The sequence below is a fragment of the Perca fluviatilis genome, chromosome 20 (assembly GCF_010015445.1).
Source record: "Perca fluviatilis chromosome 20, GENO_Pfluv_1.0, whole genome shotgun sequence".
NCBI classification, from domain to species: Eukaryota; Metazoa; Chordata; class Actinopteri; order Perciformes; family Percidae; genus Perca; species Perca fluviatilis.
The window spans coordinates 27,131,586-27,158,605 of NC_053131.1; the positions used below are offsets into that span (position 1 = coordinate 27,131,586).

The 27,020-nt window shown below is 41.1% G+C and overlaps 3 protein-coding genes across 4 annotated transcripts; all 3 read right to left on the minus strand.

Moving 5' to 3' along the window:
* Window positions 1-1,216: 1,216 nt before the first annotated feature.
* On the minus strand, window positions 1,217-4,145 carry LOC120548937. Its single transcript, XM_039785441.1, has 7 exons — window positions 4,071-4,145; window positions 3,084-3,636; window positions 2,634-2,958; window positions 2,412-2,517; window positions 2,072-2,310; window positions 1,808-1,966; window positions 1,217-1,708 (listed from the first exon to the last, which is right to left on the minus strand). The coding sequence occupies exons 1-7, from the start codon at window positions 4,143-4,145 to the stop codon at window positions 1,582-1,584; spliced, it is 1,584 nt and encodes a 527-aa protein (XP_039641375.1). The 3' UTR covers window positions 1,217-1,581.
* Window positions 4,146-5,124: 979 nt separating this feature from the next.
* zmp:0000001267 (b(0,+)-type amino acid transporter 1) lies at window positions 5,125-14,541 on the minus strand. Of its 2 annotated transcripts, none has more exons than XM_039786016.1 (6): window positions 13,786-14,541; window positions 7,148-7,281; window positions 6,619-6,748; window positions 6,403-6,527; window positions 6,235-6,322; window positions 5,125-6,134 (listed from the first exon to the last, which is right to left on the minus strand). In XM_039786016.1, the coding sequence occupies exons 1-6, from the start codon at window positions 14,482-14,484 to the stop codon at window positions 5,904-5,906; spliced, it is 1,407 nt and encodes a 468-aa protein (XP_039641950.1). In that variant the 5' UTR covers window positions 14,485-14,541; the 3' UTR covers window positions 5,125-5,903. The 2 variants fall into 2 exon arrangements, with proteins under 2 accessions (XP_039641950.1, XP_039641949.1); XM_039786015.1 differs by lacking the exon at window positions 13,786-14,541 and adding an exon at window positions 10,619-13,101.
* Window positions 14,542-15,541: 1,000 nt separating this feature from the next.
* Window positions 15,542-27,020, minus strand: utp25 (UTP25 small subunit processor component). The gene is made up of 12 exons (XM_039786014.1): window positions 26,856-27,020; window positions 25,965-26,004; window positions 24,494-24,674; window positions 24,165-24,404; window positions 23,883-23,971; window positions 23,380-23,790; window positions 21,931-22,147; window positions 21,636-21,838; window positions 21,076-21,258; window positions 19,921-20,030; window positions 18,754-18,999; window positions 15,542-16,483 (listed from the first exon to the last, which is right to left on the minus strand). The coding sequence occupies exons 1-12, from the start codon at window positions 26,954-26,956 to the stop codon at window positions 16,228-16,230; spliced, it is 2,277 nt and encodes a 758-aa protein (XP_039641948.1). The 5' UTR covers window positions 26,957-27,020; the 3' UTR covers window positions 15,542-16,227.

Sequence of the window (27,020 nt, forward strand, 5' to 3'; positions counted from 1 at the left end):
AAACTAAACCTGGGTATGAATCTCACATCAAATTGTTAAGTTAGTAAGTAGTTTATTCTAGACCTGATCTGAAGAAAGTTTTTTGACAAACTGCAAAAACCAATAAGACCCAAGTGTTTGTGCGTTGCTATAAAAAAATACTTGCATCTGTCAGCGCCTCATCCATGCTTCGCCTTTTGTCCCTTCCCTCTCCTGCCCTTTTCCCCATTGTGAACAGAGCATTCTATTATATTCTATCTGCACAGATACTCAGAACGATCTTTGGAGATAATTTTAAGTGAAAGACTTAAATGTAAAAATGTAAAAGCAACAAGTAAAGCAACCCCCTGCTCCCCCAAAATGAAACTGACTGCTGTTGAATGTGCATGGTCCCATGGCATGAAAATGTCCCTTTATGAGGATTTTTAACATTAATATGTGTTCCCCCAGCCTGCCTATGGTCCCACAGTGGCTAGAAATGGTGATAGGTGTAAACCGAGCCCTGGGTATCCTACTCTGCCTTTGAGAAAATGAAAGCTCAGATGGGCCGATCTGGAATCTTCTCCTTATGAGGTCATAAGGAGCAAGGTTACCTCCCCTTTCTCTGCTTTGCCCGCCCAGAGAATTTGGCCGGCCCATGAGAGAGAGTGAGACATCATGGCTTTCAAACGAGCAAAGTGGCAGCTGGTCAAGGCCACACCTCCACCTTGCCCCCCCCTCTCCTCTTTCAATAGCATTTAAAACTACAGACACAGAAATGGCACATTCTAAGGAAAGCTCATTATGGGACTGGCTCTAGTGGCTGTAATTCTGTACCAAGGCTGAATTTCGGGAAAGAAAGTATTAGGGGACCACTAAGACATATATAAAAGCATCCAAAAAGCAGCATGTCATGGGAACTTTAAACACCAATCAAGACAGTTTAGAACACAGAAAATACAATTAAAAACAAATACAGAACAGAAACATTTTGTTAAAAATTTAAAAATACTTTAATTGGTATTTTTTATATATTGCCAGTCTATCACAGAAAGGCGCATATACCGTAGACCAGGGGTCTTCAATGTTTTTTAGGCCATGACCTCTTAGCTAAAAGAGAGATGGAGCAGGCACCCTCTACTACATATATTGTATAAAATTGAGGATGGATATTCATATGTTATTTATACATCACGTATCTTTATACATCACATATATTTATACATCACGTATATTTATACATCACGTATATTTATACATCACGTATAATTCATGTTCATGTTAATGTATATTTTCAGACCTTTTTAACTTTCAAAAAAAATTGGCGGCACCCTGCAGTAATTCTGAGGACACCAAATATGATCTGAAAGGCACTTCAATTTAGCCCTTTTCTCTTGATTTGTCCTTGGCTGAAAAAAAGATGAAGGACCTCTGATTTAGAGTGTCCAATTAACCTAATCTGCAAACGTGGGACTGTGGGAAGAAACCGGAGCACCCGGAAAAAAACCCACACATGCACGGGGAGAACATGCAAATTGCTGCAGCTGTCCTGTCAATAAAGGCCTAAAAATGTCCAAAAAAATAATCTTAAAAAAAAAAAGTTGATATCCGTCGCCTCTGCTTTTACTGCCTCATCTTCTTCAAGATCTTCTGCAAGGGACTTCTGTCTTTCACTGGGACTATCTTTTCCCACATAACAATGAACTCCTTCTGGTGGGCAAGTCCCTGGAGCATCATCTGTCCATAGTGCCTGTGCAGAAATACATTTCTCATTTAGCAATTTAGTGTACAGGCAGCCCAGTGCCCAGGAAACACAAACCATAAGACCATGCAAGACTTGGCAACCCACCTGACTTCTGGTGCAGCATCCACGGCCATCTTACTGACAGCACTAAGGAAACGCTGAGCGAAGGTCTTCCCTGCTGTCAAGATGTGATTCTCTCCAACGATGTCCGCCAGCTGGTGGAGGTGCTGTGCTGTGCTCCCCCTCACTGCAGCACAACGGTGCCTGAAGAAGGCCAAAAACAGGAGAATGTTGACTGTTTTATTTCCTTTATTTCAAATGCTGCTGATACGCGTCCTACTACATTCTGATGAAATCCGCTTCTCTTACCTCAGCCCTGTGTCGAGGAGAACGTCCAATATTCTACCCGGGCTGCAGCCCTCCACCAATGCATCCAGGGCAAGGTTAGCCTGCTCTTGAACAAAGGCGTTGGTCGTCTGAGCCAACTTCAGCAGCAGGATGCGGCCTGTCCAATTTGCCTCAGGGTCCATGGCCCTCCCCAGGTGAACGTGGAGCTTTGCTACGGTGGCCATTGCAGCACAGGCCACACCAGAGCGCAAGTTATTCACCTAGATAGTAAACAAGAACACCAGTCAATACTTCTGCATAAACAGTACAGGTAGATGAACAAGAAGGCAACTGAGAACAAAGAGGAACATGTCTACAATACCTCTTCTGCAACGACCAGGCAGACTTCATGCAGTTTGGTCTGCAGTAATGCCGGATGGTGTCGTGCCAAAACTCGAACAGACTTCAGTCCATCCAGTTTCTTCTCCCTGTGTTTAGATGACAACTATGTTAATCACAGCTTTAGGAACAACCGCCTGTTGGGACCCTGCTGGTTATTCTCTTTCAAATCTATCTGTAAATGCCTGTGATGTTGATGTCTTACCAGTCATCTGAGGTCAGCTGTGTGAAGGAGAGGGACAGGCTCTCTGCAGGCTTGGCGAAAGGCTGGAGGTCTTCCTGAGCTGCGACAGCCTTTGGGTGGAGTTTTGTCCCACGGCGAGGTCCTTTTCTGTTGGGCGGGGCAGCTTTGGATGGAGGTGCTGGAACCTTGGGTGCCACCGCCACGGTCCTTCTGGGGGCTGCAGGTTGTTCACTAACCCTAACCCGTGAAGGACGGTGGTCGAGCTGGAACATCTCAAAGGGCTCTCCATGTTCCTCAAATGTATTTTTTGCTGGCTGGAGCTTGCACCTATTAGCTGCCTTCTTACCTGTTCAAATTGACAGAAAAATAATCATGATTACTCAAATGTCCATGTTTACTGTAATCACAATCTTTATATATTTCCATTCAAGTTTCCAAAAAGGAAGTCATCACTCAATAGTATTAACATACCTGCTCCACCACGTTTCAACACTGGGATACGAGATGGTCTCCTGATCGCTGTAGGTGGAGGAGTAGGGGTGAAAGAGCGGATGTGTGAAATAGCCCTTAGCTCAGTGTGCGTGTCCACAGAGCTGGGGGTAGAGTCTGGGCTTCGGTTCCTGTTTGCAGCTCTCAGCTTGGCAATCTTACAGGCAAGTGTCATCATCTTACAGCCCAAACGCAGCTTCTTGTCAAAGAAAGGGTCCTCTTCTAACAACGTCTGGCTAGCCGTGGACGTCAGACTCCTTTTGTCCTCCTCTACGATGGGCCTGAGCCTTCTCCATGGAAGAGAGCATTTAGGGCTCTTTCTGGGAAAAGCTGGTGGCTGAGGTGAGGGGAGGGTGTCCTGCTGGATGGAGAGTCCCATTCTCTCCAGAACAGCATCACTGCTGCCTTTCTGGGAAGCATACAGCCTCTCTGCATGTTGAATGAGTGCAGCCAACTCAGCCTTTTCAGCTCTCTCAATGTCCAGGATCCTGGACTGACTGCTGGAGCCACTTTCTTTTTCGAGGCTCTCTAGTGTCTGTAAAAAACATTGTTCGTTGTTATTTGTATTTTCTGTGATTTGGTTAGCTTAAAAATGGGTATTTGTCTATTTCCAATTGCTAACAAACATCAGTGAATACTAAAGCCACTTTTTTAATATCTACATTGCCCATTATAAGCAACCATTCATCCAATGTTCGAAAGGCACATTCTGTTTACTGATCTGATATCAAAAAAATCCCCATCAACATGTAGGCTATAGTATAATCACTCATACTGTAGTACTGGGAGGGTTCTAGTCCTCCCTCTCTCCAGATATATAAGTATTTTGCAGGTGGTGAACTACAAATCAGAAAAGAGTTTTGATATTACTTTATCACTTTAGTTTTGACCCTCTGCAGGTTAGTGATTTAAAAAAAACTGTATTTATCTATCCAACTATCTATCTTCCCTCAAAAAAAGGTTACTTACATCACTGTCTTCCTTGAAGTTCATTTTCGTCTTACACTGTTGCAGGAAGTCCTTTAACGTCTCGCAAATAGCCATGAGTGTCTGAAAAATGCTAACTAAACTGTCAAAAAATGGGATGAGTGTGTGTCTGACTGGAACTGGATTCCCCCCTTTATACATGAACATGTTCTAAGTGAGGTCACTGTAGAACCATGGAACATTCTGATGGAATCCATATGCAAATGAGGTATTTTATGAATTCTTTTATTTTCACTTTTATTAAATGATATCAAAGCATTGTTGGTGATCCAAAAGGACCCAAACTTGACAATCATGACATTTTTTTTGTACTCTTGGCACACATTTAATCATTTATCTATCAATATTCTCAATTTTCCCAAAGCAACATTTCCAATTTTTATCACAACATTAAATTCTAAATTTAAAATAAAATTTTCATATTGCTTTTATCATTGTCCTTTTTAGGCATAGGTCCGCTATGCTAGTGGTTCTCAACCTGGGGGTTGGGACCCCCAAGAGGGTCGCAAGATCATTTCTTGGGGTCGCCAGATGGTTGGGAAGAAATAAAGAAATCACATATTTTAAACTTGATGAATGGTTTCTACATTAATGTTTGAAGTAAAAAGGGCTCTATGCCATTCATCCTCCTATGAATCATGTATGAATGACGTACCATATCAATGGCATCATAATATGATCCAAAATGGGATAAGACTCTTGACCGGGAAACTATTAGCGCAGGTGTTTCCTTAACCTCTACCATAGTCGGTTCAGGTTCAATGTGTAATTGTATGAGTTATATAACTTTAGAAAACAGAACTCTAATTAAATGAAATATTTGGGCTTCTTTGACATCAGACCATTTTGGGATGGTCTTAGTTATTTGCAGTAGAGAACAGGTATTTTACAGTACATGTTTTCCACAACTATAATTTGTTGGTATGCCATGACTTCATTTTTGTACCTGCAACCTACTTCAGCCAACTTTCATAGCAAATCCATCTAATAGTTGTCTCTGTTTTCTTTTCATACACATTTTTTTTCTTCATTTTATTAAAACCATAAGTCACATGCATTTCTTTTAAAACAGTAACTGTTTAATGACAAAGCATGCTGCCGTTTGATTCTTTCGTTGTTTTTGTTTCGTACAACTTGAAGCTTTGACGTTGTGATGAATCTTCTTACGACAGCGTTTAGTTGGTGTTGCTTCTCCTCACTCTGTATCAGTGTGTTTGGAGGACAGCACAAGCTTTCTCCAGTATTTATATCATGTTCAGGTCCAAGGCAATGAGAACTCTTCTTGCTCCCCCCAAATCAAAATGTCTTATCATTTAATTGTTATACAACCCTGTTTCTTTTTTGTTGTGAAATGTATTTAAAATACATTTGTATGTGTGTTTGATCTGGAACCTTTTGCAAATGAACAAATACAACTGAAATGGAAAATTAAACAAATTCACAATAACAGGAATCCTCAGCTGTTTAAAGACATACGCTGTCTAACCGCTTACTGTTGAACAGGCAAAAACTTTAAGATTTCAGATTCATATTTGATCTTTTGGTTATAGATTGATACTTTGAATACCGAATCGTATTCCTTTTCACTTGTGCTTTCTAAGTTGATTATAAACATCAGCAAATAAAGCAGTGCTAAATGCACCTGTGCAAAAAGACAATACATATCAGACTGCTAAAATTCAACGACATTAAAACACACAACAACCCAACTTATTAATAAGAAACGGGAGGTTATAAAAAGTTGCTATTGAATTTAAACTGCAATGTCTCATGGCTGCCATTGCAAAAACAGGTGTAGTTTTTCTTCTGCCCAAATCACAGGTTTTTCTCTGCTGGGGCGACCTCTAAGAACAGCTGAAGGAACACTGTCAACTTGGTCAACAGCCCTGGGCAGAGCTTGTAATGGATGAAGGGTATGTAGACTATAGCTCCACTGAGGATAAATAAAGTCACATAGAGGTATTCAATCTGAGGATTGTCTATGATGGGCGCCAGCACAAGGAATATTGCCGCCATTAGGACCAGTATAGGGAGTATAATGGGAACCTGTGGAGAGAGGAAGAGACACAAAGTGATTGTCAACCCACGTTAACAAAAAGACAAATGTATGTTTGTGATGATGTCATGAGAAGTGTATGACACTGACCGTGTAGGGCCTGGGGAGCTCTGGCTTCTTAATCTTGAGATAGAGAAGTCCAGACAGGGTGATGGCATAGAAAAACCAGGCAGTGAAACTGACAACCGCAATGAAAAGGAATGTCAGGTTGTACATTCTGTCAACATTATATAAATGCAAAGCAGACCCAGGTTTCACCTGAAGAAGTTGACAATACTCTGGAAGTCTCCAGGGATCAGCACCAGAAGGGAGACAACAGTGGTGAAGATCAGGGCTGGAGATGGAGTCAGTCTGTGGACGTGAGCCATGGCCAGAATATCTGGCTACAAAGCACAACGCAAGTCAGGGTGAAACACTGTGACAACCGTCTTATGCTCAACAATCTAACATATGTTCATAAGCAGACACTCTCACCATGTGTCCTTCCCTGGCAGCAACAAAGCACACACGGCCACCACTGAAGAACGTCCCATTCAGAGAACCAAAGGCAGACAATGCTGCAGCCACAGACATGATCCAGCCCCAGCTTCCTAACACCTTATTCCTGAGGGAAAAGGTTGAAGTTCTCACATAAGCTGCAACAGCATCCTTTACATTTTTCAAAAGCCACCTGCTACACATAGAAAATATATATTTGACAAGGAAGAAGAATGCGTGGAATAAAAAAGACACCTCCGGTTCAGCTGAATCGATTTTGATACTTAAAAAAAAAAAAAAAAACACTGTGAGACTGATAATGCCATAGGAGTGCAATGCTAAATCAGTGTAGTACTCCTTTCATGATCCTTTAAAAATGAGCAATTTGGACAGCAGAAAGAGCAAGTCAAACTATCAGTCTGGTAGCCTGAAATGAAATGAAATGTACCAGAGTCTGGTAGGACCAGGCTATCAGTCTGGACCTGTCTACCAGAATCTGTGACATCAATATCAGGTGCTGTCTTACCCCCAGGTCACTGCTACTGCGCTGGAAGACATGAGTTCTTTAGGCGTCATTACCGTCAGGTAGCTCACATTCACCAGCAGATATAAGCCAGTCACCAGAGAAATGGCTATCACAACCGCCCTAGGAAGATTCACCTGGAAGAAAAAAAGGCAACATCATTTTCTGGCCAATGCATACATGCTTGCATGATGGATAATTGTAATATTAACAATAGAATAATGGATTGAGCCAGGAGTCAGAGACTCCAAAGTAAAATTAAATGATGAAAAACTCTAAGCACAATCCCATACAGAGCTACAGAAATGTAGTGAATAAAGAAAATCATTAACTTTCATACTACCTAAAAAAAGTCTGTGACCTTCTGTTTCTGCCTAAAAAACATTCTGTGATATTTTAACATATTGCTGTATTTTCACATTTACATTCACTGCACACATCCACATGATAGCAACACTGGCAGACGCACACTTTAATCCCAGTTAGATAAGACCACAATTGCAGCAAACAATCACACCTTGAGTGTCCTCATGCAACACTGACCCTGCATCATCTGCCCGGTGACTAGAGGGACTGTTGTATTTGGGGGGGGGGAAATGATGCTATTATTTACCTAAGCACACATGCACAATCCAACTCTTTACAGTCTCACCTCTGGTCTTTTCAGTTCCTCAGTGACATAGTTCAAGTTGTACCAGCCTGCGTAAGACCAGAGTCCTTGATAAAAAGCCATTCCTAGAGAGCTCAAAGAGTACTGAGTGCCTTTAAACGCATTCTCAACTTTCAAATTTTCCACAAGGACCCTGTTGCTCTGTATGAGCTCCACTATTCCTCCAATTACGATGAATGCCAACGCCAGCACCTTGGCCACCAAGAAGACCACCTGGACTTTGATGGCAATTCGGACGTTCAAGATGTTGACTATTGCAACAACCATTATAGCCACAGCTGCAGCACACTTTACTGCCAGCTGAGGAGGAAGGCAGCCCGTGTAAAAGGGTGCTAGAGAATACTCCGCAATGCTAATTGCCATTGCTGCAATGCTGAATGGCTTCACAACCAGGATAAAAGTGACTGCTGCGAAGAAAGCAGGACATGAACCATAGATCCTCAGTATGTAGATGAAGTCCCCACCAGATTCCGAATAACACTGTCCCAAGCTCGGTGTAGGACAACGCGCTGCAAACATAGCTACAACTCCGCGAGAGCCCAGATCACCATACTTGCTCCAGGGCTTCCACGTAAGGCCAGTACAAACTGTGGGGACATGAATATACCGGATCCGATCATAGTTCCTGCTACTAGTGCTACACCGCCAATCAACCCAATTTCCCGTTTTATTTTCAGGGTTTCAGGTTCTTTGTCCGCCATGGTCATGTAGATCAGAGAGTTGGTGATGAAATTACTGTAGTTGTTATTCACTCTTACAGAGCAGACAACCAGATAAAGACTTAGTCACACACCTGACTGACTGGCTTTTATCTACACATCTCAGAGAGACAAGAGACAATAAAACTGCTCAATGTGTTACTTGCATATACTATTTACTCCAGTGTACTTGTAAATCTTTGAACAGTGTATCCAGCTCTTGATTCCAAACTCTAATCTTATTTTATGCAATCCCTTATCTGGATATGTTAATTCTTGTATGGAACAGCAGTGGCGGCTCTTTGCACTGTTGCTCATTGTTTAACTTACTGTTAAGCCTTGTTTATTTGTGAGTTATAAACACTGAGCTAACATGTTAATATAAAATCTATCATTTAAAAAAAAGATGTTTGTTGCCAATGTGAATTTATTTTGTTCAATGAGTAACTGATATCCTGACAATAAAAATAAACAATAAGTGACAAAAAAAAGATGTATAATCTTGATTGTAGATCTACATCTGAGTAGTTGCAAAATTAATTGAATGTGCATTATCTCTCAATAGATAACGGTGTAATTGTTTTAATAATTAATGAATAGTAAACAGAAACTCATACTTCTGAATGTTATACCCCCCTCAGTTAAATCATCATAGGACCTCATAAGCACTGATAGAAAGCAATTCCACTGGAGCTCACATGAACATTTGTTCCCTCAAATGAGTCAAACTTTGGAGTGAAATGATTTGTATGCTTTCTCCACCAACATTTTTGAATTTTTGGCTCCAAACATTTCCCAATAATGCAACAGTATAAGAATTAGTTGTTTTTTTTTATAGCAACAGCAAAAGTGATTTAAAGAAGCTCTATTAAGGTTGTGAAACCTTTCAGTAATAGTCTGCACAAACAAATGGTGCTGCTCCTTTCTCTCTCCCAATGACTTAAGAATTCAGTTGAAGCTAGTGAATCACTTATCTTATCTTGTTTGTAACTTTAATTATTTGCATGACCTTTTTGAATGCCCAAAATCCCACAACAAGGTTCACGGTTTATTGCATCTCATAACTAACAAATCCGTTAGTACACTACAGCGTGTCCTGTCGATGCATTAAACATTTTCTATGTGGAAAGAGGTTTGTATTTAAATGTCTTCTTTTGAAATGATTTCTTTAACTTTTGATAAGTATAGAAAATGTATTGGCCCTCTAGAATGATTGTTTGTATTAAATTATCCATTCAAATTCCCAGACATGAAAAAACACAGCCCAGACCAACAGAAATTTTGTGAATAAAGGAAATCTTAAACTGCCTAACTTCTTAACTGCCAGTGATTTGGAAACCGTCTGTGACCTGCCATTTCTGCAGAAAACTATTTGTGATCTTTCAACTTTTTGCTGTATTTTCACATTTACATTTACTGCGCACATCCACATGCTAACAACACTGGCAGGCGCACACCTTAATCCCACAATGGGACCACAATTGCAGCAAACAATCACCTTGAGTGTCCTCATGCGACACTGACACCTGTGACATTTTGTCAGATCAGAGAGTTAGTGATGAAATTACTGTAGTTGTTATTCAGTCTTACAGACCTACAACCAGATAAAGACGTAGTCACACACCTGATGGCTTTTATCTACACATCTCAAACAGAATAACTGATTAAGAGACAATAAAACTACTTAATGTGTTACTTGCATATATTTACTCCAATGTGAAACAGTTTTTTTTTCAGCTCTTGATGTCAAACTCACTCTTATGCAATCCCTTATCTGGATATGATAATTCTTGCCTGGAACCACAGTGGCGGCTCTAATCACTAACACTGACCGCTGCACTTCCACTCATTGTGTAATTTACTGTTAAGCCTTGTTTATGTGTGTGACTTATTAACACTGAGATAACAGGTTAATATAAAATCTAAAAAAAATAAAAAATGTAATTTAAAAAAAAAGATGTTTGTGGCCAACATGAATTTCTTTTGTTCAATGATTTTAGATCAAAGTCTGAGTAGATTGTATACGTTCATAATCTCTCAATTTGCAAACAGCATAATTGTATTAAAAAAATATATAATGTATGAATAGTAAACAGAAACTCTTACTTCTGGATGTTTCAGCTCCTCAGTTAGAAAATTCAAAGTGTTCCAACCATCATAGGACCACAAGCACTGATAAAAAGCAATGCCAATGGAGCTGACATTAACATTTGTTTCCTCAAAGGAGTTCTCAAAGTTTTCAGTGCGTCCCTCGAAAAGCATCACAACACCTCCCAAAATGATCACGGCCAGGGCCAGCAATTTGATTGCCATGGAAACCACCTGGATGGCGGTGGCCAGGCGGACGCTCAGACAGTTAACTATGGCCAGCACAATGATAGCTCCTGCAGCCACCAATTTCACCACCAGTTGTGGAGGGGTGCAGCCGTTGTAAAAGGGGGCCACGACATATTCAGCAACGCTGAGAGCAATTCCTGTGGCACTGGCAGGCCTCATGACAATGATGAAGCTGAAGACAAACATAAAGGCCACCACTTTCCCTGCTGTCCGCAGCATGTAGATATATTCAGCTCCAGACTCTGGTATGACTGTGCCCAGTTCAGCATAGCAGAGCCCCCCCAGCATGGCTATCAACCCACAGCAGGTCCATATAACAAAGCTGGCTCCGGGGCTGCCGATGGCAGACAGCACATACTGCGGGGATATGAAAATCCCGGATCCTATCATGGTTCCAGCAATGAACGACACAGCTCCTATAATCCCAATTTCTCTCTTCAGATTGAGTCTCTGTGTGTCACTCTCCATTGTTAAAAAGCTGCTGCTTCCTCAAAGACATGAGTTGTGGACACTGGACATGCAGAGAACTGGTTGTAGATTAACTGCTATATGTTGGGTAACGTTAGAGCCATGTCCCCAACAGGGGGTGACATCACCTTTCAACAGCCACTTAACCGAGGTGTGGCGTGGCCGTTTGTCGCGTCTCATTACTTCCAGCTGCACTCTCTCGACACAGTAGTCTAGTTCCCAACCTTTTTGGTCTGAGGTACCCCCATAGCCCTGTCATGTTGAACTCACGTACCCCTTCATCAATTCCCAATGTTCCAAGTGTATCACACTATTTATCATATAAAAGTGGGTACTGTTACTTTTTTCATACTTGTTGACCTGTCAATATTTAGCTGTTCAACCATTTATCCATTACTTTTAGCTAATTATTTCAACCGTTTATCTATTACTTTTAGCAGTTAGATTGTTTGGAACTGTTTAGCCATTACTTTTTAGCTAACTACCTAGGCTATTTAAATGTTTGTGCTCGCCTGCTAACTAGTTATCAAGCACCATTACATAACTGCAACATCTAATGTTGAGGTGTTACAGCCGATGTATTCTTTTAATCAAATCATAATTTAATTTTTTTTTCTAATTAGTTGAGCTGCTTCACAATCTTTCCACATACCCCCCATGGCAACAGCAGAAGTACCCCCCTGGTGTACAAGTACCCCTGGTTGGGAATCAGTCTTAACAGATAATCATGTTTGCCCTTTTTACAACAAAGATTATTTAATGAGATGTAATGAGTAGGCTGTGTTTAGTTACAAAACTAATGCAAAAAAATCTCCAAAATACGGCTTGTTCTGAGGTTATTACTCTGGCTGACAGTAACATGCTTTAAAGGTATAATATGCAATGCTTTCCTCAAAAACAATGTATAGCATAATACAAAAGTAATCCCTCTCAATCATCACTTATGACCCACTAGTAGTGTGTGGTGGTGTTTGTATCTGCAGAGACCCTGCCCTCTGCCGGGGTTTTCTCTTTTATTTTTATTTTGGTGAGATCGGGATGTTTGTGGGCGTCAACAAAGAGCCTCTGGGTCCCACGTGGGTTTGTAACCCCCAGCCAATAACAGTGTTCTCATTTGCCCCTCTTAGTGTCTCATCTCGGGGCACAAATCTAACTGACCCAGACACACAGAAACAGACAGGATGAAGCTCTGCATTCACTCATCTGCATTCACATCAATAAACATGCGTGTTTATTTGTGCTTTAGAACAGAACCGCTGCGAGACAATGAGAGAAGATTGTTTCATTCCTCTGATTCACTGCTTTGTTCTGCGCTCCCTCTCTTCATTTACTCTCTCTAGCTCGCGTTCTCTCTCTGGCTCTAAACCAAGTTGGAGGGGCCAACTTTAAACACTGTGTTTACAAACCGTAAGCAGATACTCACTACATATTCTACCTTTAAGACCAACTTCGAGATTATTCTGCTTGTCTATAAAGTATTGGCAGGGAAAGGGAAAATTGAAAATATGCTTAAGCCGATTTCAGTTCTCACAGTCCTATTATTTGGAGTGGTGTGTAGCATGATGAACATGGACTTCATTCAAATCCTTACAGAGTATTCTGATCTCTGAATTAAGACAAACAAGCAGAAACTGAAGAACGAATAGTGACGGACTAGCTGGCGTTTTATCAGAATCTGAATCAGAATGGGCTTTATTGCCAAGTAAGTTTCTTGCACATACAAGGAATTTGTCATGGTGTTGTTGGTGTATGTCACACATTCTCAAATATAAGGATAACAAGAATATAAACAATAAGTATAAACATATACACACAGTATGTATTAATAATTATAAAATAAATGTAAATAAATAATAAAATAAGTTAAAGAGTAGTAAAAAGGAAGGAGGAAGACACCAATCCACCTTTTTTTTTATGACCAATCCAGTATTACATTTTGCCAATGATAAGGCAAATCAATTACATTTTGGTGTGTTCTTTAGTCTGCAACTATATAAGTTGGCTTGGTGACTGTTGTGTGTATCACGTTGAGTCACCAGCATGCTGTTTATTTTGGTATTGTACATTGTACCTTTTTCAGTTTCATGTACTGCTTTGTCATTTCTACATTTATCTGATGGCAACGTCTATTTGTAGACTCCCTGGTTATTTTTGCTGACGTTCTCCATGACGTATACTGTGTAAAGTCTTGTAAGTAGAGGATATAAAGTTTAGACATTTATTGAATGGTATCATTTATATTTTAGCTTGGGTGATGTTATGATGTTATTGATAGGGTAATAAATACTTTCTTGTAAGAAATAATAGTTTTTCTCCTCTGACATAACATTTATTACTTTATTTCTTTATGGCGATGCTTTGGAGCATAGCCAGGGTCACCTTAACATGGACTGCTTATTGGTCTTAATCAAGAACTACTTCAATGCAATAAAACTTTTCCCTGAAACCCCATATAACCTTTTACTTACCTCTGGGCGTTTTAACTCTTCAGTAACATAATTCAGATTGTTCCAGCCATCATAGGACCACAGTCCCTGGTAGAAAGCAATACCAATTGAATTGATGCCAACATTTGTGTTCTCAAAGGAGTCTTCAAAGTTTTCAGTATGCCCCTGGATAAGCATCACCAAACCTCCTATTATAATGACTGCCAATGCCAGAACCTTGACCACCATAAAAAACACTTGGACTGACATTGAAAAGCGAACATTAAGGCAGTTCACAGTGGCAAGCACTATAATTGCAACTGCAGCCACGCACTTGACTAACACCACGGGAGGGGGGCAGTCTGAGTAGAAGGGAGCCACGACATACTGAGCAAAACTGAGCGAGATGCCGGCAACACCGGCAGGTCTCACAAATAACACAGAGCTGAAGATTAGCATGAAGGCGAGGACTGGACCCGAAGTCCTGAGGATGTAGATGTACTCCCCTCCTGATTCTCTTATAACGGTGCCCAGCTCAGCGTAGCAGAAAGACACCAGTATCACCAGTAAACCACAGATCCCCCACACAACCAAACTGGCCCCAGGGCTGCCGATGGTGAGGAGCACTGTCTGTGGGGACATGAAGATCCCAGATCCAATCATTGTCCCTCCAATGAGGGACACGGCTCCCACCAGCCCTACTTCCCGCTTCAGGGTGAGCTTCTGTGTCACGTCGTCCATAATCACAGCGACGAAAGAGCACCTGTTGTCCAACACCTTTACCGATGGAGAAACCACGATAATTATGTGGCCAAAGTCACTCTTGCAGCAACTCAGGGGAGTTAATAATTACGTGGGTGAGCGTATTTAAAGGAGCCTGTTTTGCTTTGTACCTTATCATTTTTCAAGAGGGAGACAGTGTGGGCTGTGATGACCCCAGGGTTGGCCATGTCTTTGGTGTCTGTGCTTCTTCTATCTCAGGAGAGCAAAGATGCAGTACACCTGAGTAAGCTGGGCTCAGAAGTCGATAAAGTAGACCGGTTATATATATATATATATATATATATATATATATATATATATATATATATATATATATATATATACACACATATACACAGGCCAAAAGTTTGGACACACCTTCTCACTCAATGAGTTTTTTTATTTATTTTCATGACTATTTACATTGTAGATTCTCACTGAAGGCATCAAAACTATGAATGAACACATATGGAATTATGTACTTAACAAAAAAGTGTCAAATAACTGAAAACATGTCTTATTTTTAGATTCTTCAAAGTAGCCACCCTTTGCTTTTTTTATTATTAAGGGAAAGAAATCCACTAATTAACCCTGACAAAGCACACCTGTGAAGTGAAAACCATTTCAGGTGACTACCTCATCAAGCTCATTGAGAGAACACCAAGGGTTTGCAGTGCTATCAAAAAAAGCAAAGGGTGACTACTTTGAGGAATCTAAAATATAAGACGTTTTCAGTTATTTCACACTTTTTTGTTAAGTACATAATTCCATATGTGTTCATTCATAGTTTTGATGCCCTTCAGTGAGAATCTACAATGTAAATAGTCATGAAAATAAAGGAAATGCATTGAATGAGGTGTGTCCAAACTTTTGGCCTGTATGTATGTGTGTATGTGTATACACACACACACACACACACACACACACACACACACACACACACACACACACACACACACACACACACACACACACACACACACACACACACACACACACACACACACACACACACACACACACACACACACACACGTTTGGATTTCATGTTTTATTAAAACATGTGGGCTGATTATTAGCATTACAAGTACAACTTTAAATTCTTCTGGATTAAAATTCCTAAAATACTTAACCAGATAACCAAGGCAACACATCCGTGTTTAATGTGAAACACTTTTACACTGGGTATGCCACTATACCAACAACCAGAAAAACTAATATTGATCATTATTTCAGCGCATTAAGAACAGGTATTGCTACAAATATGAACTCTTATCAAACATTACGAAAGATAATGAAAATAATGAAATATTTGTACTGTTTGCTAAATCTGAAAACAAACATTAACCCAGTTAGTGACACAACATATCACAGTGATCACTTACAATCTTTATAACACAATATATTTTATGATCTCTTTCTGCCGTGATGTTTCTGGACGGCTTCCACCTAAAACACATCAAACAAAGCCCATGGTGGTTTTCATGGTGCATACTGTCCAAATATAATGGAAAGCAATCATATCTGCATTTTCAAGTGGTACACTATTTTTTTTTATGTCAAACCAGGTACTCTGTGATGTGCCACATGGCAATCCACTATCACAGACGGGCGTTCAAAATCTCTAGTTACACAGAGTCCAGGGTCATCTTACTGTGTTAATGTACACTAGATATCTCCCATGGCTTTATGAAGTGGTGCTCTTTTATCTGTCCAGCTCCATCAGGAAGCCTTATCTTCCCCTCCTGTAACAAAGAGGTGAACAGTCTTGTTGGAGTGCAGCATCTGTCCGGCTCGCTGGGCTCCGGTGATGGCAGCTAACTTGTGGGCATCGTAGCGGGAGAAGAGGGCAGTGCAGGTCCAGCTGGCCTCCTCCCCCCGACCCCCCGCTGCCAGCATGTTACACACCTCACTATAGAAGTGGGGGAAGGAGGGCAATCCATAAAATATCAAATTCTGGATGCCTTTGATGGTGTACCTAAATAAAAGAAGTGAGAGATCAGAGTTTCTGCAGGGCTCACTCAATTTTATTACACTTTTTCAGTACTTTCCAGCTGTCTTAAGAAATCACTCTGATTATTTCTTAGTTTATACTGCTGATTATTGCTATACACCGTTTTGATAACTCCACAAACAAGGATTTAAAGGACACGCTCGTCGCTCGACTGATCAGGTCCGTTTTCCAAGATGGTGCCTGCATGTAAAAATTAACGCTACTGTCTTTATAATCTCTTTTTATATATAATATCTTTTTAATAAACTGTCTGTACACTTACAAAGTCCTCAATGCTTCGGTTAACATGTAGGGACCCTCATTATGCTACCGTGGAAGCGTGGTGCTATTTTGAGCCTTGTTAGTGATATAAAATAGCAATTTACCATCTGCCCCGTAAGGTAGCGTTATCAGCTAATCACCGGTTTGCGCTAGCTTGTTTCAAGCTAAATACACATTTGATTAGCATGAAAACATGCCCCAGAGAACCGTCGACTGGGTACACATATGTTACAGTTTAACTTTTCCCAACAGCATGCAATCTGATATAACTAACATTATTGCCTACAGTAGTAATATTTAAGACTATTTAATACTTTCTGGGGCTTCTTTGTTGTTGAGGAAACCAAATTCAATGCTTTATCAGACCTGCAGATACACAGGGAATCTACAGGGGTGTTGCAATAGCTAGTGTAATCATAATTCTATAAGCATACATTCTTGTTTGAGGTACATTTTTAGCCTACTTACAAATACATCTGTGTATGTGTATTTTTATTACCAATAGACTGCAATAAAAAAAGCTACAGTCAGTGTATGACTACCCCGTCACATGACATAAATAAACCAGAGAAAAGGGGATTGAACTCTGACATCAGACTGATCTCACAAAGTGGCGTATGTATGACACGCCAATTCGAATGCCATTTTGGCGTGTTATCAAGACGCATAATCGCTTTTTAGCGTGTTTATCAACACCGTTCGGCCGCCATTGACCTACATTACGTGTGAATTGTCGCCGTAGCAAGTAGTATGAAGGGACGTAAGTCCGTGGAGGGATGCTGTTTGGGGTGACAGATGGGTAAAACACAGGACTTTCTTCTTTTTTTTTCTCAGCCTTCCCCAATGTTTCTTTCCTAAACCCAACCGTTTATTCAATCCTTCCAGAAAAATGCGGAGTTTTTTTGTGATTCTTAGCCTAGATTATGCGGCACGTTTTCTTAAAAAATGCGATGGAATATGCGGGATATTTATGCAATTTTATGCAATGAAATTGCGGCAACTTGCAAAAATTGCGGCAACTTGCAAAAACTGCGGTTTGATGAAAAATACAAAAAAAGTGATTCCCCCAACACCCTGCTTTTCGATGATGTTCACATCGCGTAATTACATCACTTCATAACGTTCCCGTAGCAACAGGGGAAAATCCTGCTCTTGTGTGAAGTAAACGCAACATTTTTCAACTTTCTGCTAAGATATATGTGACTGTTTTGCAACAAAAATGCAGGGATTATGAAATCATGCAAGCCCCGCATATTTTGCGCAGAAATCGGCAATTTATGCGGCAAAAGTGCGGCGTATTTGAAAAAATGCGCTCCCGCATAAATATGCGGACATTGGCTGATTATGCATTGAATTATGCAATCGCATAATCCCGTTTTTCTGGAGGGACTGTTTATTGTTTTCCTAAGCGTGTGATGTTGGTCATGTTTTTGTCTTTTCTTTCGTGTTTTTTTTTTTTTTGTGTTACTAAAGCCTTTCCCAATGTTCTTTTCCTAAACCCAACCTTTTTTTTTTTTTTTTTTTTACATGAGTGTGATGTTGTTCTCGCGATAGTACGGCACGTTCATGCGATAACACGCAACGTGGTGACGCCACGTGGTGTGCATGTTTACATCTGCTGTATACAGCGTAGACATACATGTGCATAGCTCAAAATGCGTACAGATAACACGCCATTTGGCTTTAGGAAAGTGGCGTGTATGTTTACGCAAAGTCATGATGGGAGTGATTCCACGGATCAATGCTCTGGCCTTAAGGTTGGTGAGGTCCAGTTTGAGTCAGATTCAGAATACAATTTATTGTCAAGTACTGTAGGTATCACTGAACACCAATGTTTTTCAGCAGGAAAACTCTACCGGTACTAGCTGAATGACCCTGCACTCCAACCGGGTAAAAAGACAAAATCCCCCCTCAAATCAAACACAGAACCCAACACATGTGGGGCTACCTGATTAGCATTAAAAAGAACTGACCTCTTGTAGAAGTGGAAGCGTTCAGTGAAGAGCAGGAACTGTTTATCCCCTTTCTGGAAGAAGTGCCTGGCTCGGGACACCTCTGACCTGCTGGAATACTCGCAGATGCTGGCAAAGTTTATCTCCTCTTTCTTCATGTAGTTGCGCAACCGGATGTAGTCGAAGTAAGACGGGACGTAGATCAGAGTGTGGGACATAACGGAGTCCCTGTACTGGGGAAGCACTTTGTCTACAAAGAACTGAAACCTACAGGCAGGATGGAACAGTGGAAATAAAACAGTTTTACATTTTGTTGGGATCAGCCAGGCATTTGTCAAGAGCTCATGAGCTGTTGCATATGTTATGATCGTTTTTTTTATTTGGACATACATTTAAAAAATGAAACTCACATAAAAGTATATATTGCTAATACCATAAAAAAACAAGGGTCTTACTGTACAAAAACACCTCAACAGAAAGAAAAGTCAACGATACGCACAACTGACTTGTATAACAGCTAAAAAAGGAACCATAAAACCTAATCAACAAAAAAAGGGATAGAAGTGACATTTACACACAACAGAGTATTTGTGGTATTCTTTTGTGTGTACATTGTTTTTCTTTTGAGCTGCTGTAGAAAAGGAATTTCCCCAGTGTGGGATTAATAAAGTCCATCTTATCTTAATTTTATATTTTTTCATATTTGTAAAGAATTAAGAGTTACGTGTATATTTTCATGGGTAAAAAATTAGAATGACAAGTGTGTAATCTTAGAATTTCAAACTATTTGGGCCGAGAGATGTGCTCAAATAAAGCCGAACATTACAGTTTGAAACTTAACTGAATGTTAATCCCACATTTCCCCACCTAGGCGTTCCTTTTAACTCCAAACCCTGCCTGAGAATCATCACACTTTTAAGTTTTATTCATTATCAAAGTAATCCAGCAATAGCTCCCAGTAGATCCATGGATACAGTGCAAATAGCGTTATCACCATTATTTTACTGGTGTCAATATGCCAATATGTAAACAAACATAGGCTAAAGGTTGGAGCTTACAGTGTAGCTCACTGAATCATTGGGAACATGATATTTCCCCCAAAGCATTTGAAACCCCCGGGTCTACAGTATATTATAGATTTGTCTGGCTGTGATGGCATCACACGGTTGACCTGTGGGAAGACCTTACCGGGCATCATGGTCCTGGAAGCTGTCAGAGGAGAACATCTGAAACACATGAGGCAGCTGAACCAGCACCTGGCAGATGGAACCTGTTTTTGGCATGTTCTTAGTGGCAATCTGGGAACAAAAAACCCACATGGGGAATTAACCTTTAAAAAAAAACCCTACATCTTCAAATAGCAATGAAGAAACCAGGGCTTGCCTCACACATCCAGCTGACCACAGTAAACAACTTACTGTGTGGCTACTGCTCCAACCGCTGAGGATTAACTCAATATATGAGATCATCCTGCCTCTTAGTAATGTGTTCAACTAAATTATAGTCTGTGCTGAATGTTCAGTCCCAGGAGCAGGTGTAAGGTTAACTGTAAGGTGTATAAAGCATTAATTATACTCGCCATTCCCGACCTGTCGCGCGACAGTGTGACGTCACGGGAGCGCCGTAACTATTTATACTTGCGCATGGTGGTCGCGACATTAGTTGCAGTCTTCTCCTGAACAGAGGTGTCGCAGCTGAGGAAAGGCTACCGACTTTGCTATTTCTACAGACTAGAAGAAGAAGAAAAAGGTAAACAATGGCAGAACTGGCAGCAGCATTGACGTCAATGTCAACAGTGGCTAAGATGATATTGGAGTCAATGGATGAGGAAGAACAGCTGCTTGTGAGCCTGCTTGCAAAGGAACGAAGAAAAAGAAGGTAGAATGTTCGTCCTTTGAATAACGCCAGACATAAATATGGTGAGTTCAATATCTTTGTGAAACAAATGAGGATGACAGATGAAGCGAAGCACTTTGAATACTTCAGAATGTCTGCACAACGATTCGATGACCTACTTCGTCGGATCAAGCCTTTCATTCACCATAAAAGAACTCATCTTAACCCAGCAAGTTTACAAGAGAGACTTGCAGTCACTCTGAGAGTCCTGGGCATCCGGTACCAGAATGCAGTTACTATTGGCGCACTTGCTCGGAAAGCTTGCCCTCGAATTCGTCCATGCTCCCCGTTTCCGCTTTGTTGTGCGCCGCTGAAAGAAATAGAGTGGTGCACGACCTCTGGTCGCGTACTTTAAATCTTGGCGCGCCATCGAGATCTACGTCATTTAGACGTCACATTGTCGCGCGGCAGGTCGGGAACGGCGACTGTAAAGAGGCCTGAAGGTACCTGTCCACGGTAGTTGGCACAGTGCTTGGTGAGAATGTTGTTGATCTGTGGGTCTTGAATGGAGCTGAACACCAGCGTCTGCCGGTAGTGTCTGGCCCAGTTGTTCAGGTTCCACATCCTCACCCTGGAGAAGTCCACTCCATGGGAGTCCAGCGGCTGCAGGTTCATGTGCTTCATCACATGCTGGAGAGGGGTGGACAATGGGACTTTTTACAAGACATCAACCTATACAGACACACCTTAAATATACCAACTTTTGACAGGTTTGGTTAAAAATAGTTATTTATAAAGTATTTATTACAACCGAGTTTTACAATGTGATCAGAAAACATTTTCACCCTTCAGAAACGCTAAGTCAAACCTTAATCTGTAATCCTCTGTCAATGCTCCAGCAGGGTTTTCCTAAATGCTAAATTAACATGTTGTGATTCATCAAATTCTATAACGGTTGTTGAACAGCAGATGGCGCCACATCCCCACCCCCCAACAGTAAAAACACAACACTGCTGAACAGATGCTGTCATGCAGTAACGCGTCATGGGACAGGTGTGTATTCTCACCAAGACGTGCTCCCAGTTCTGCATGAGTAGGACATCTGCCTGGTCCACCACCAGCAGGTCGATGGAGGAGAGGAAGTCAAAGTCTCTCTTACTTTCTCCCTCTGCTCCAATTACTGTACGGAGACCCAGCGGAGATGCAATGATGATGTCTGACGAATAAAAGGGGGAGTACAGACGTATGCTGCTCCTCACAATGGAGATGCCTGGTGAGGAGAGAGGACAGCATCAAGGCCTCAGAGAGAAAGACATAGCAGGTTATCCAAAAGTGGGTGGACTTCTGTTTGTTAAACTGTACCTAGCCTGAAGTGATCATCCACATTGCCCGAGAAGATGGCGCTGTAATCGTCTGGTCTTTGCACCCTGGTTGCCTTGTCCTCTGCCTCTTCTCCAAACTCTTCCTTGAACCTCTTCTTGTTGCTCACCACTATCTTCTTGCCTTTGGTCTCCAGCAGGCTAATGAGCGTCTGCACGACTCGCAGAGCTCCGCCTCGAAACGGAACGAGAATCAGGACCTAACACATTGATAACAATCATTACAACAGGGCAGAAAAGAAAGATGGTGTTTTTGAACACTTGTGGCTAAGTGGAAGCATTTAGCAAAGTGATTATAGCATATTACATTGATGTACTATACTCCTGAGGGAATTCAGTGAGCCATTATGCTGCTTCTGTGGAAGGCGGAGCAACAACTAATGCAACTGAATTATAAATCAAACGCAATGCAATTGGGAGTTAACCCAAGATCATTCATGCATTGCATATAAGACATTAACTGCTTGACTGGATTCTGATCAAGATGAAATGTGATTTATTCTACTCACACATAGGTAGGGTTGGGTACCAAAACGCAGTGCCAATAGGGCACCAGTTCCGACGTAAACGGTAGTAACGAGACCAAATAAGAACGAAATTTTGGTGCCTCATTTCGGTGCCTGACTTTATATTTTCTTCAGAAGCATCGCTGCACGGGACGCTACGTTACCGTTAGCTGGTAGCTGGATTAAACACAATGGTTAAAATGCTGACAGCTTACGTTAAGCGGTGTAAAGTGTGACTGCATTTCCCTGTAGAGGATTCCAACACCGGGACGTAACAGTCTGACTGCAGCTGCAGCAAACAACACAGATGGTGCATTTACTTGAAACTCGCCAGCCTTGTGAAGTTATTCTAAAATACCCTTTTCCCATCTGGTGCTTGTTTTTGTCATTTACCAGCAATTTACTGGCGAAATAAGTCATTGTTATAAGTTATTGTTATTACATTATTAATCAATCATTTAATTTTGACCATATGGCCTTAGCAATAAACAAGCCGTTCTGTCGCAAACTGTTGTTTTGTGCTCCTTTTTTATATTTTATATTATATACATTATAAATATATTATATATATTTCGGTTCAGGCACTGGCACCGTTTTAAAAGTATCATTTTAGCACCGGTATCGGCACCGCCGCTAGTTTAGCTTAGCGTAGTGAATGGAATCCTATGTTGCCGGTTAGCATGTCATGAGTAAAAGTGAGCCAACAACAACAACAACAAAAACAACCTAATTACTTCTTGTGGCCTGCATATTCACAAAGAGTACAAATAGCAATGCAGATGAAGACTAGACGATTTCCTAGGCAGATACTGATTTGGGACTATATTGGGGCGAAGCACTGCTACTTGGGTGCAGAGATAACCATATCTCAAAAAACGGTGGCATGTTCCTTTAAGAAGCCAAACATAATGTATCCAGTACTTTACCTTGGGCCGGGTCAGTCCTTGGTCTCTTGGTTCGTCCTGCGGCTCAGCTCCAGCTTTAGCCTGAGTTTTCTGCTCCCTTAGCAGCGCGTTATGAGCCAGGACCCGGGAGTTGGCCTTCAGAACGTGGTTGAGCACGTGGAGGCAGTATGCACTGCTAACTTGAGGGCCCTGGTTCAGAGGACAGACCTCTGGGTAGTAGATGTCCTTGTAGGAGCCCATAAGAGCTAGCAGCTCTAGCTGCAGTGGGGCAACCTCCTCAGTCACCCCCTTAGAGTTGGAGATCTGGTTCAGATCCTTCCAGTGGGTCTCCAAAACTTTGTGAAAAACTGGCAGGTTTGATTCTTTCTGTGGGCCGATGAATCCAAACCTTTCCAGTGGAATGGTACAGAGTAAATTGCCCAATTTTGGCCACTAAATGTCGAAAAAGATAGGAAAGCACAACGGTACTTAGAATTCATTCTAATGAAAAGCTGGTCAATTTTGTGGAATTGTGCACCTAATACCGTGATCTGAGCCTTGGCTTTGCTACCAGATGTTATCTTTTGCACATCCTCTTCACCAAGCTCTGTGTCCAAATGATGTACAAACGTGTCTGCATATACAAAAAAAATACTGTAAAACATATCTCAGTCAAATCATATTTCTCAACTGTTCTAATTGAGTGAGCAGTACACTGATAAAATGCATGTCTTAAAAAGACTAGACATGGAACATACTGCGATATATTTGACGAAACGGACTATATAATTGTAATTTTAACTGAATTTTCCTAGCTATTTCCATACCTTTGCCGTCTTCCTGTTCTGCAGTGCTTTCAGTCTCCGCTTGTCCTCCTTCATCCGTGAAGTTGATCTCCAGACAGAACTGGGACTCATGCTCCTCGTCTACGAACTCATCTCCTGTCTCCTTCTCCACCATCCCCCCCCATTCTACTGCTTCAGTCAGAGCCTCAGCTGCATCCTCGGGATCTTCTTCTTCCACTTCATCTTCATGCTCACTATCATCACCAACTCCATCACTGTCCCCTACAATAAAAAAGAACAACTATATTCGACAGTCAACTGCAATATGTTGGCCTTTACTGTCCTTAGTGTGGAGGAAATAAGCAACTCACCTTCACCAAGGAGCTCCTCTTCTTCTTCCTCTTCATCATCAGTGCTCTCCTCTTCACTCTGGTCATTACTGGTGGGGTGGCTGAGAGTTGAAAGAAGCTTCTGATAGGCTGTTTTCTGCTCTGGTTCCTCCTCCTCATCCAGCTCATCAGGTTCAACATCAGACTGTCCTGGGCTTGCTGGCTGTAACAGAATGAGGACAGAACACCTTTCAATTTGTAATATTATAATATTGGTATAGGTAAAATATTACAAAACTAGAGTATAGGCCTGTCGCGATAGTCAATAAATCGAAGTTATCGCACGATAAAAAAAATGAGCTCGATAATTTTTCCGGCCGCGATAATTTCCATTTGCATGCTTGTTTGTTTTTCCTCGTCTCTCTACCCAAAGAGACTGGAGGACCACTCTCGGTTCCTTAAGCGTAACGAGGGTGAACCCTGTCAGTCGCATGGTCTTTGTGGGGGCGGGACTCCAGGCGGAGAGACAGAGACAGACAAACGCTAGTTGAGTTAGGTAGGAGCCGGCAGCACTTTGCAGTTAAGGCGCCGTCAAAAGAAAGTATATGAGCGATATCACCTGTGTTACTCGGCGTCCGTTTTTCTCCCTTTCATTCCAAACCACACAGCTGACAACCTGCAGGTGGAGACTGTGGAGACACATACACGCCCGCTGTGGACTCGTCAGTCTCGCAAGCGGTTTCAGGAAAGTGGCTCCATGTGTCCGACAATGCACAGAACATGAACGGTACAAGCCTACAGCTGTCCGCGGACGGTGTGGAAAGTATGTCAGAGTTGCACCTGTGTGTGTGCGTGTGTTCTGTGTGTGTGTGCTCTGTGTGTCGGCCCCCCACCGAAGCTCCGACCTGAGACTCCGAGACTGAAAAACAGAACTATTTTGGTACATTTACTCGCCATGTGGCAGATAGTATATCTAATATATATTATTTAAATTTAATATTTAGTGTTAAATAATTGTAAAATGTAGTACAGAGTCTGTAGTCTGAGAACTTACGTGTCACAAACCGGCAATTCCACAACTGTACATCAGCGTGAAAGACGACATACTAAAGGATATCAAAGACATTGTGGATATTTAAAATGTCTTCCAGTTCCAGTGTTAAATATTCTTTAGTGTATTGATCTTTGAAAAGATGTACCTGTATTATTATGCCATTATCATTATATTAGATGCAAATGGTCTCTCGATGACAATATTATCGTTTATCGCAATAATTTCTGGGACAATTTATCGTCCAGCAAAATTTGTTATCGTGACAGGCCTACTGGAGTATATCAATTCTTGGTACAAAATGTATTTTATGTACATCTGATCAGATGGGAGAGTCTTGTTGCTGCCACTGAAAAGACGTTTTCATCTTTGTGCAGCGACAGTTACTACAATCATCAATATCATATTGCGTAAATTGGGCTTCATGACTTCTATCATCAGGAGTTGTACAGTGCTACTCACCAGTTCCAATATCTCAGTTCTTTCAGGTCTTGCGCCAACTCTGTGAAAAAAAAGGAAATAGAATCACTTAGACAACAAGCATCTTTTGGAAGACTATCAACTTGACTAAATGACAAAGTTCTTGGTCTGGACTGTTGTTGACATGGAAGTGTTGAGAAGAGCGAGGAATAAAGTCCCCTGAAAGACTCATCTGTCAAAAGTATTTCCCAAAAGTAAGCATCATGTTCCATTTACCATGTTTCTTAGATTCATGTTATTAGTTCACAACGGGGGAATATGTCTGTGTTTTTGAGGAACAAGTTTTAAGTTGAACATAACATAAAGATCAGGGAAGTCTTGTTTAACACTCTCAAGCCAGCTTGCAGTAAATATTAAGGACAGGAAATGGATAGTGCACGTGTAAGTAAACATTTATGCCTTAACTGATATTCTTGTACTCTTATCTGCTAGCCATTTTGCTAATGAGTAGGCTATTAGCTACATTAAAGGAATTAGCTATGTGACTATTTGATTTTTACGTGTCATCATCATAAAAAAAATAAATAAAACTTCTCAGTTGAGCGTGAACGTTATTGTTTGCATTTTTACAAGTCAAATGAACTAAGTTATCTTTGGAAGAACCACAAACTGCATGCCAAAATGTTGCAATTTAGGGTAACGTTACGTCTATTACGTTACGTTCTAGCAAACAGACTTCTTCGAACAATATCACTTTAATGTTTTAACAAATAACATATATCTAACATATAGTAAACATTGCGCACGGTATCTGGCTTGAGTGGGACCAGAGTCGTCTGAATGTAACGTTAACTTAGCTAACAGTCAGTTGGCTAACATAAAAGTAGCTTAATTATTCCTTTAAGACAGGCAGGAGTTTGCTGTACTGCTTACACATCATGAAACGGGTGCTCCTCTCCGAATTCCTTTAAGTGTTTCTTCTGTTTTTTTGTTAAATTTGTAAAAAGCTGCTTATTCTGCCTTCTTTTTCCCATGTTGACACTATGCTACACGTGCGGTTCTACAGCTTCTTCGGTGGAGGTGAATCAGTAGCAGCCG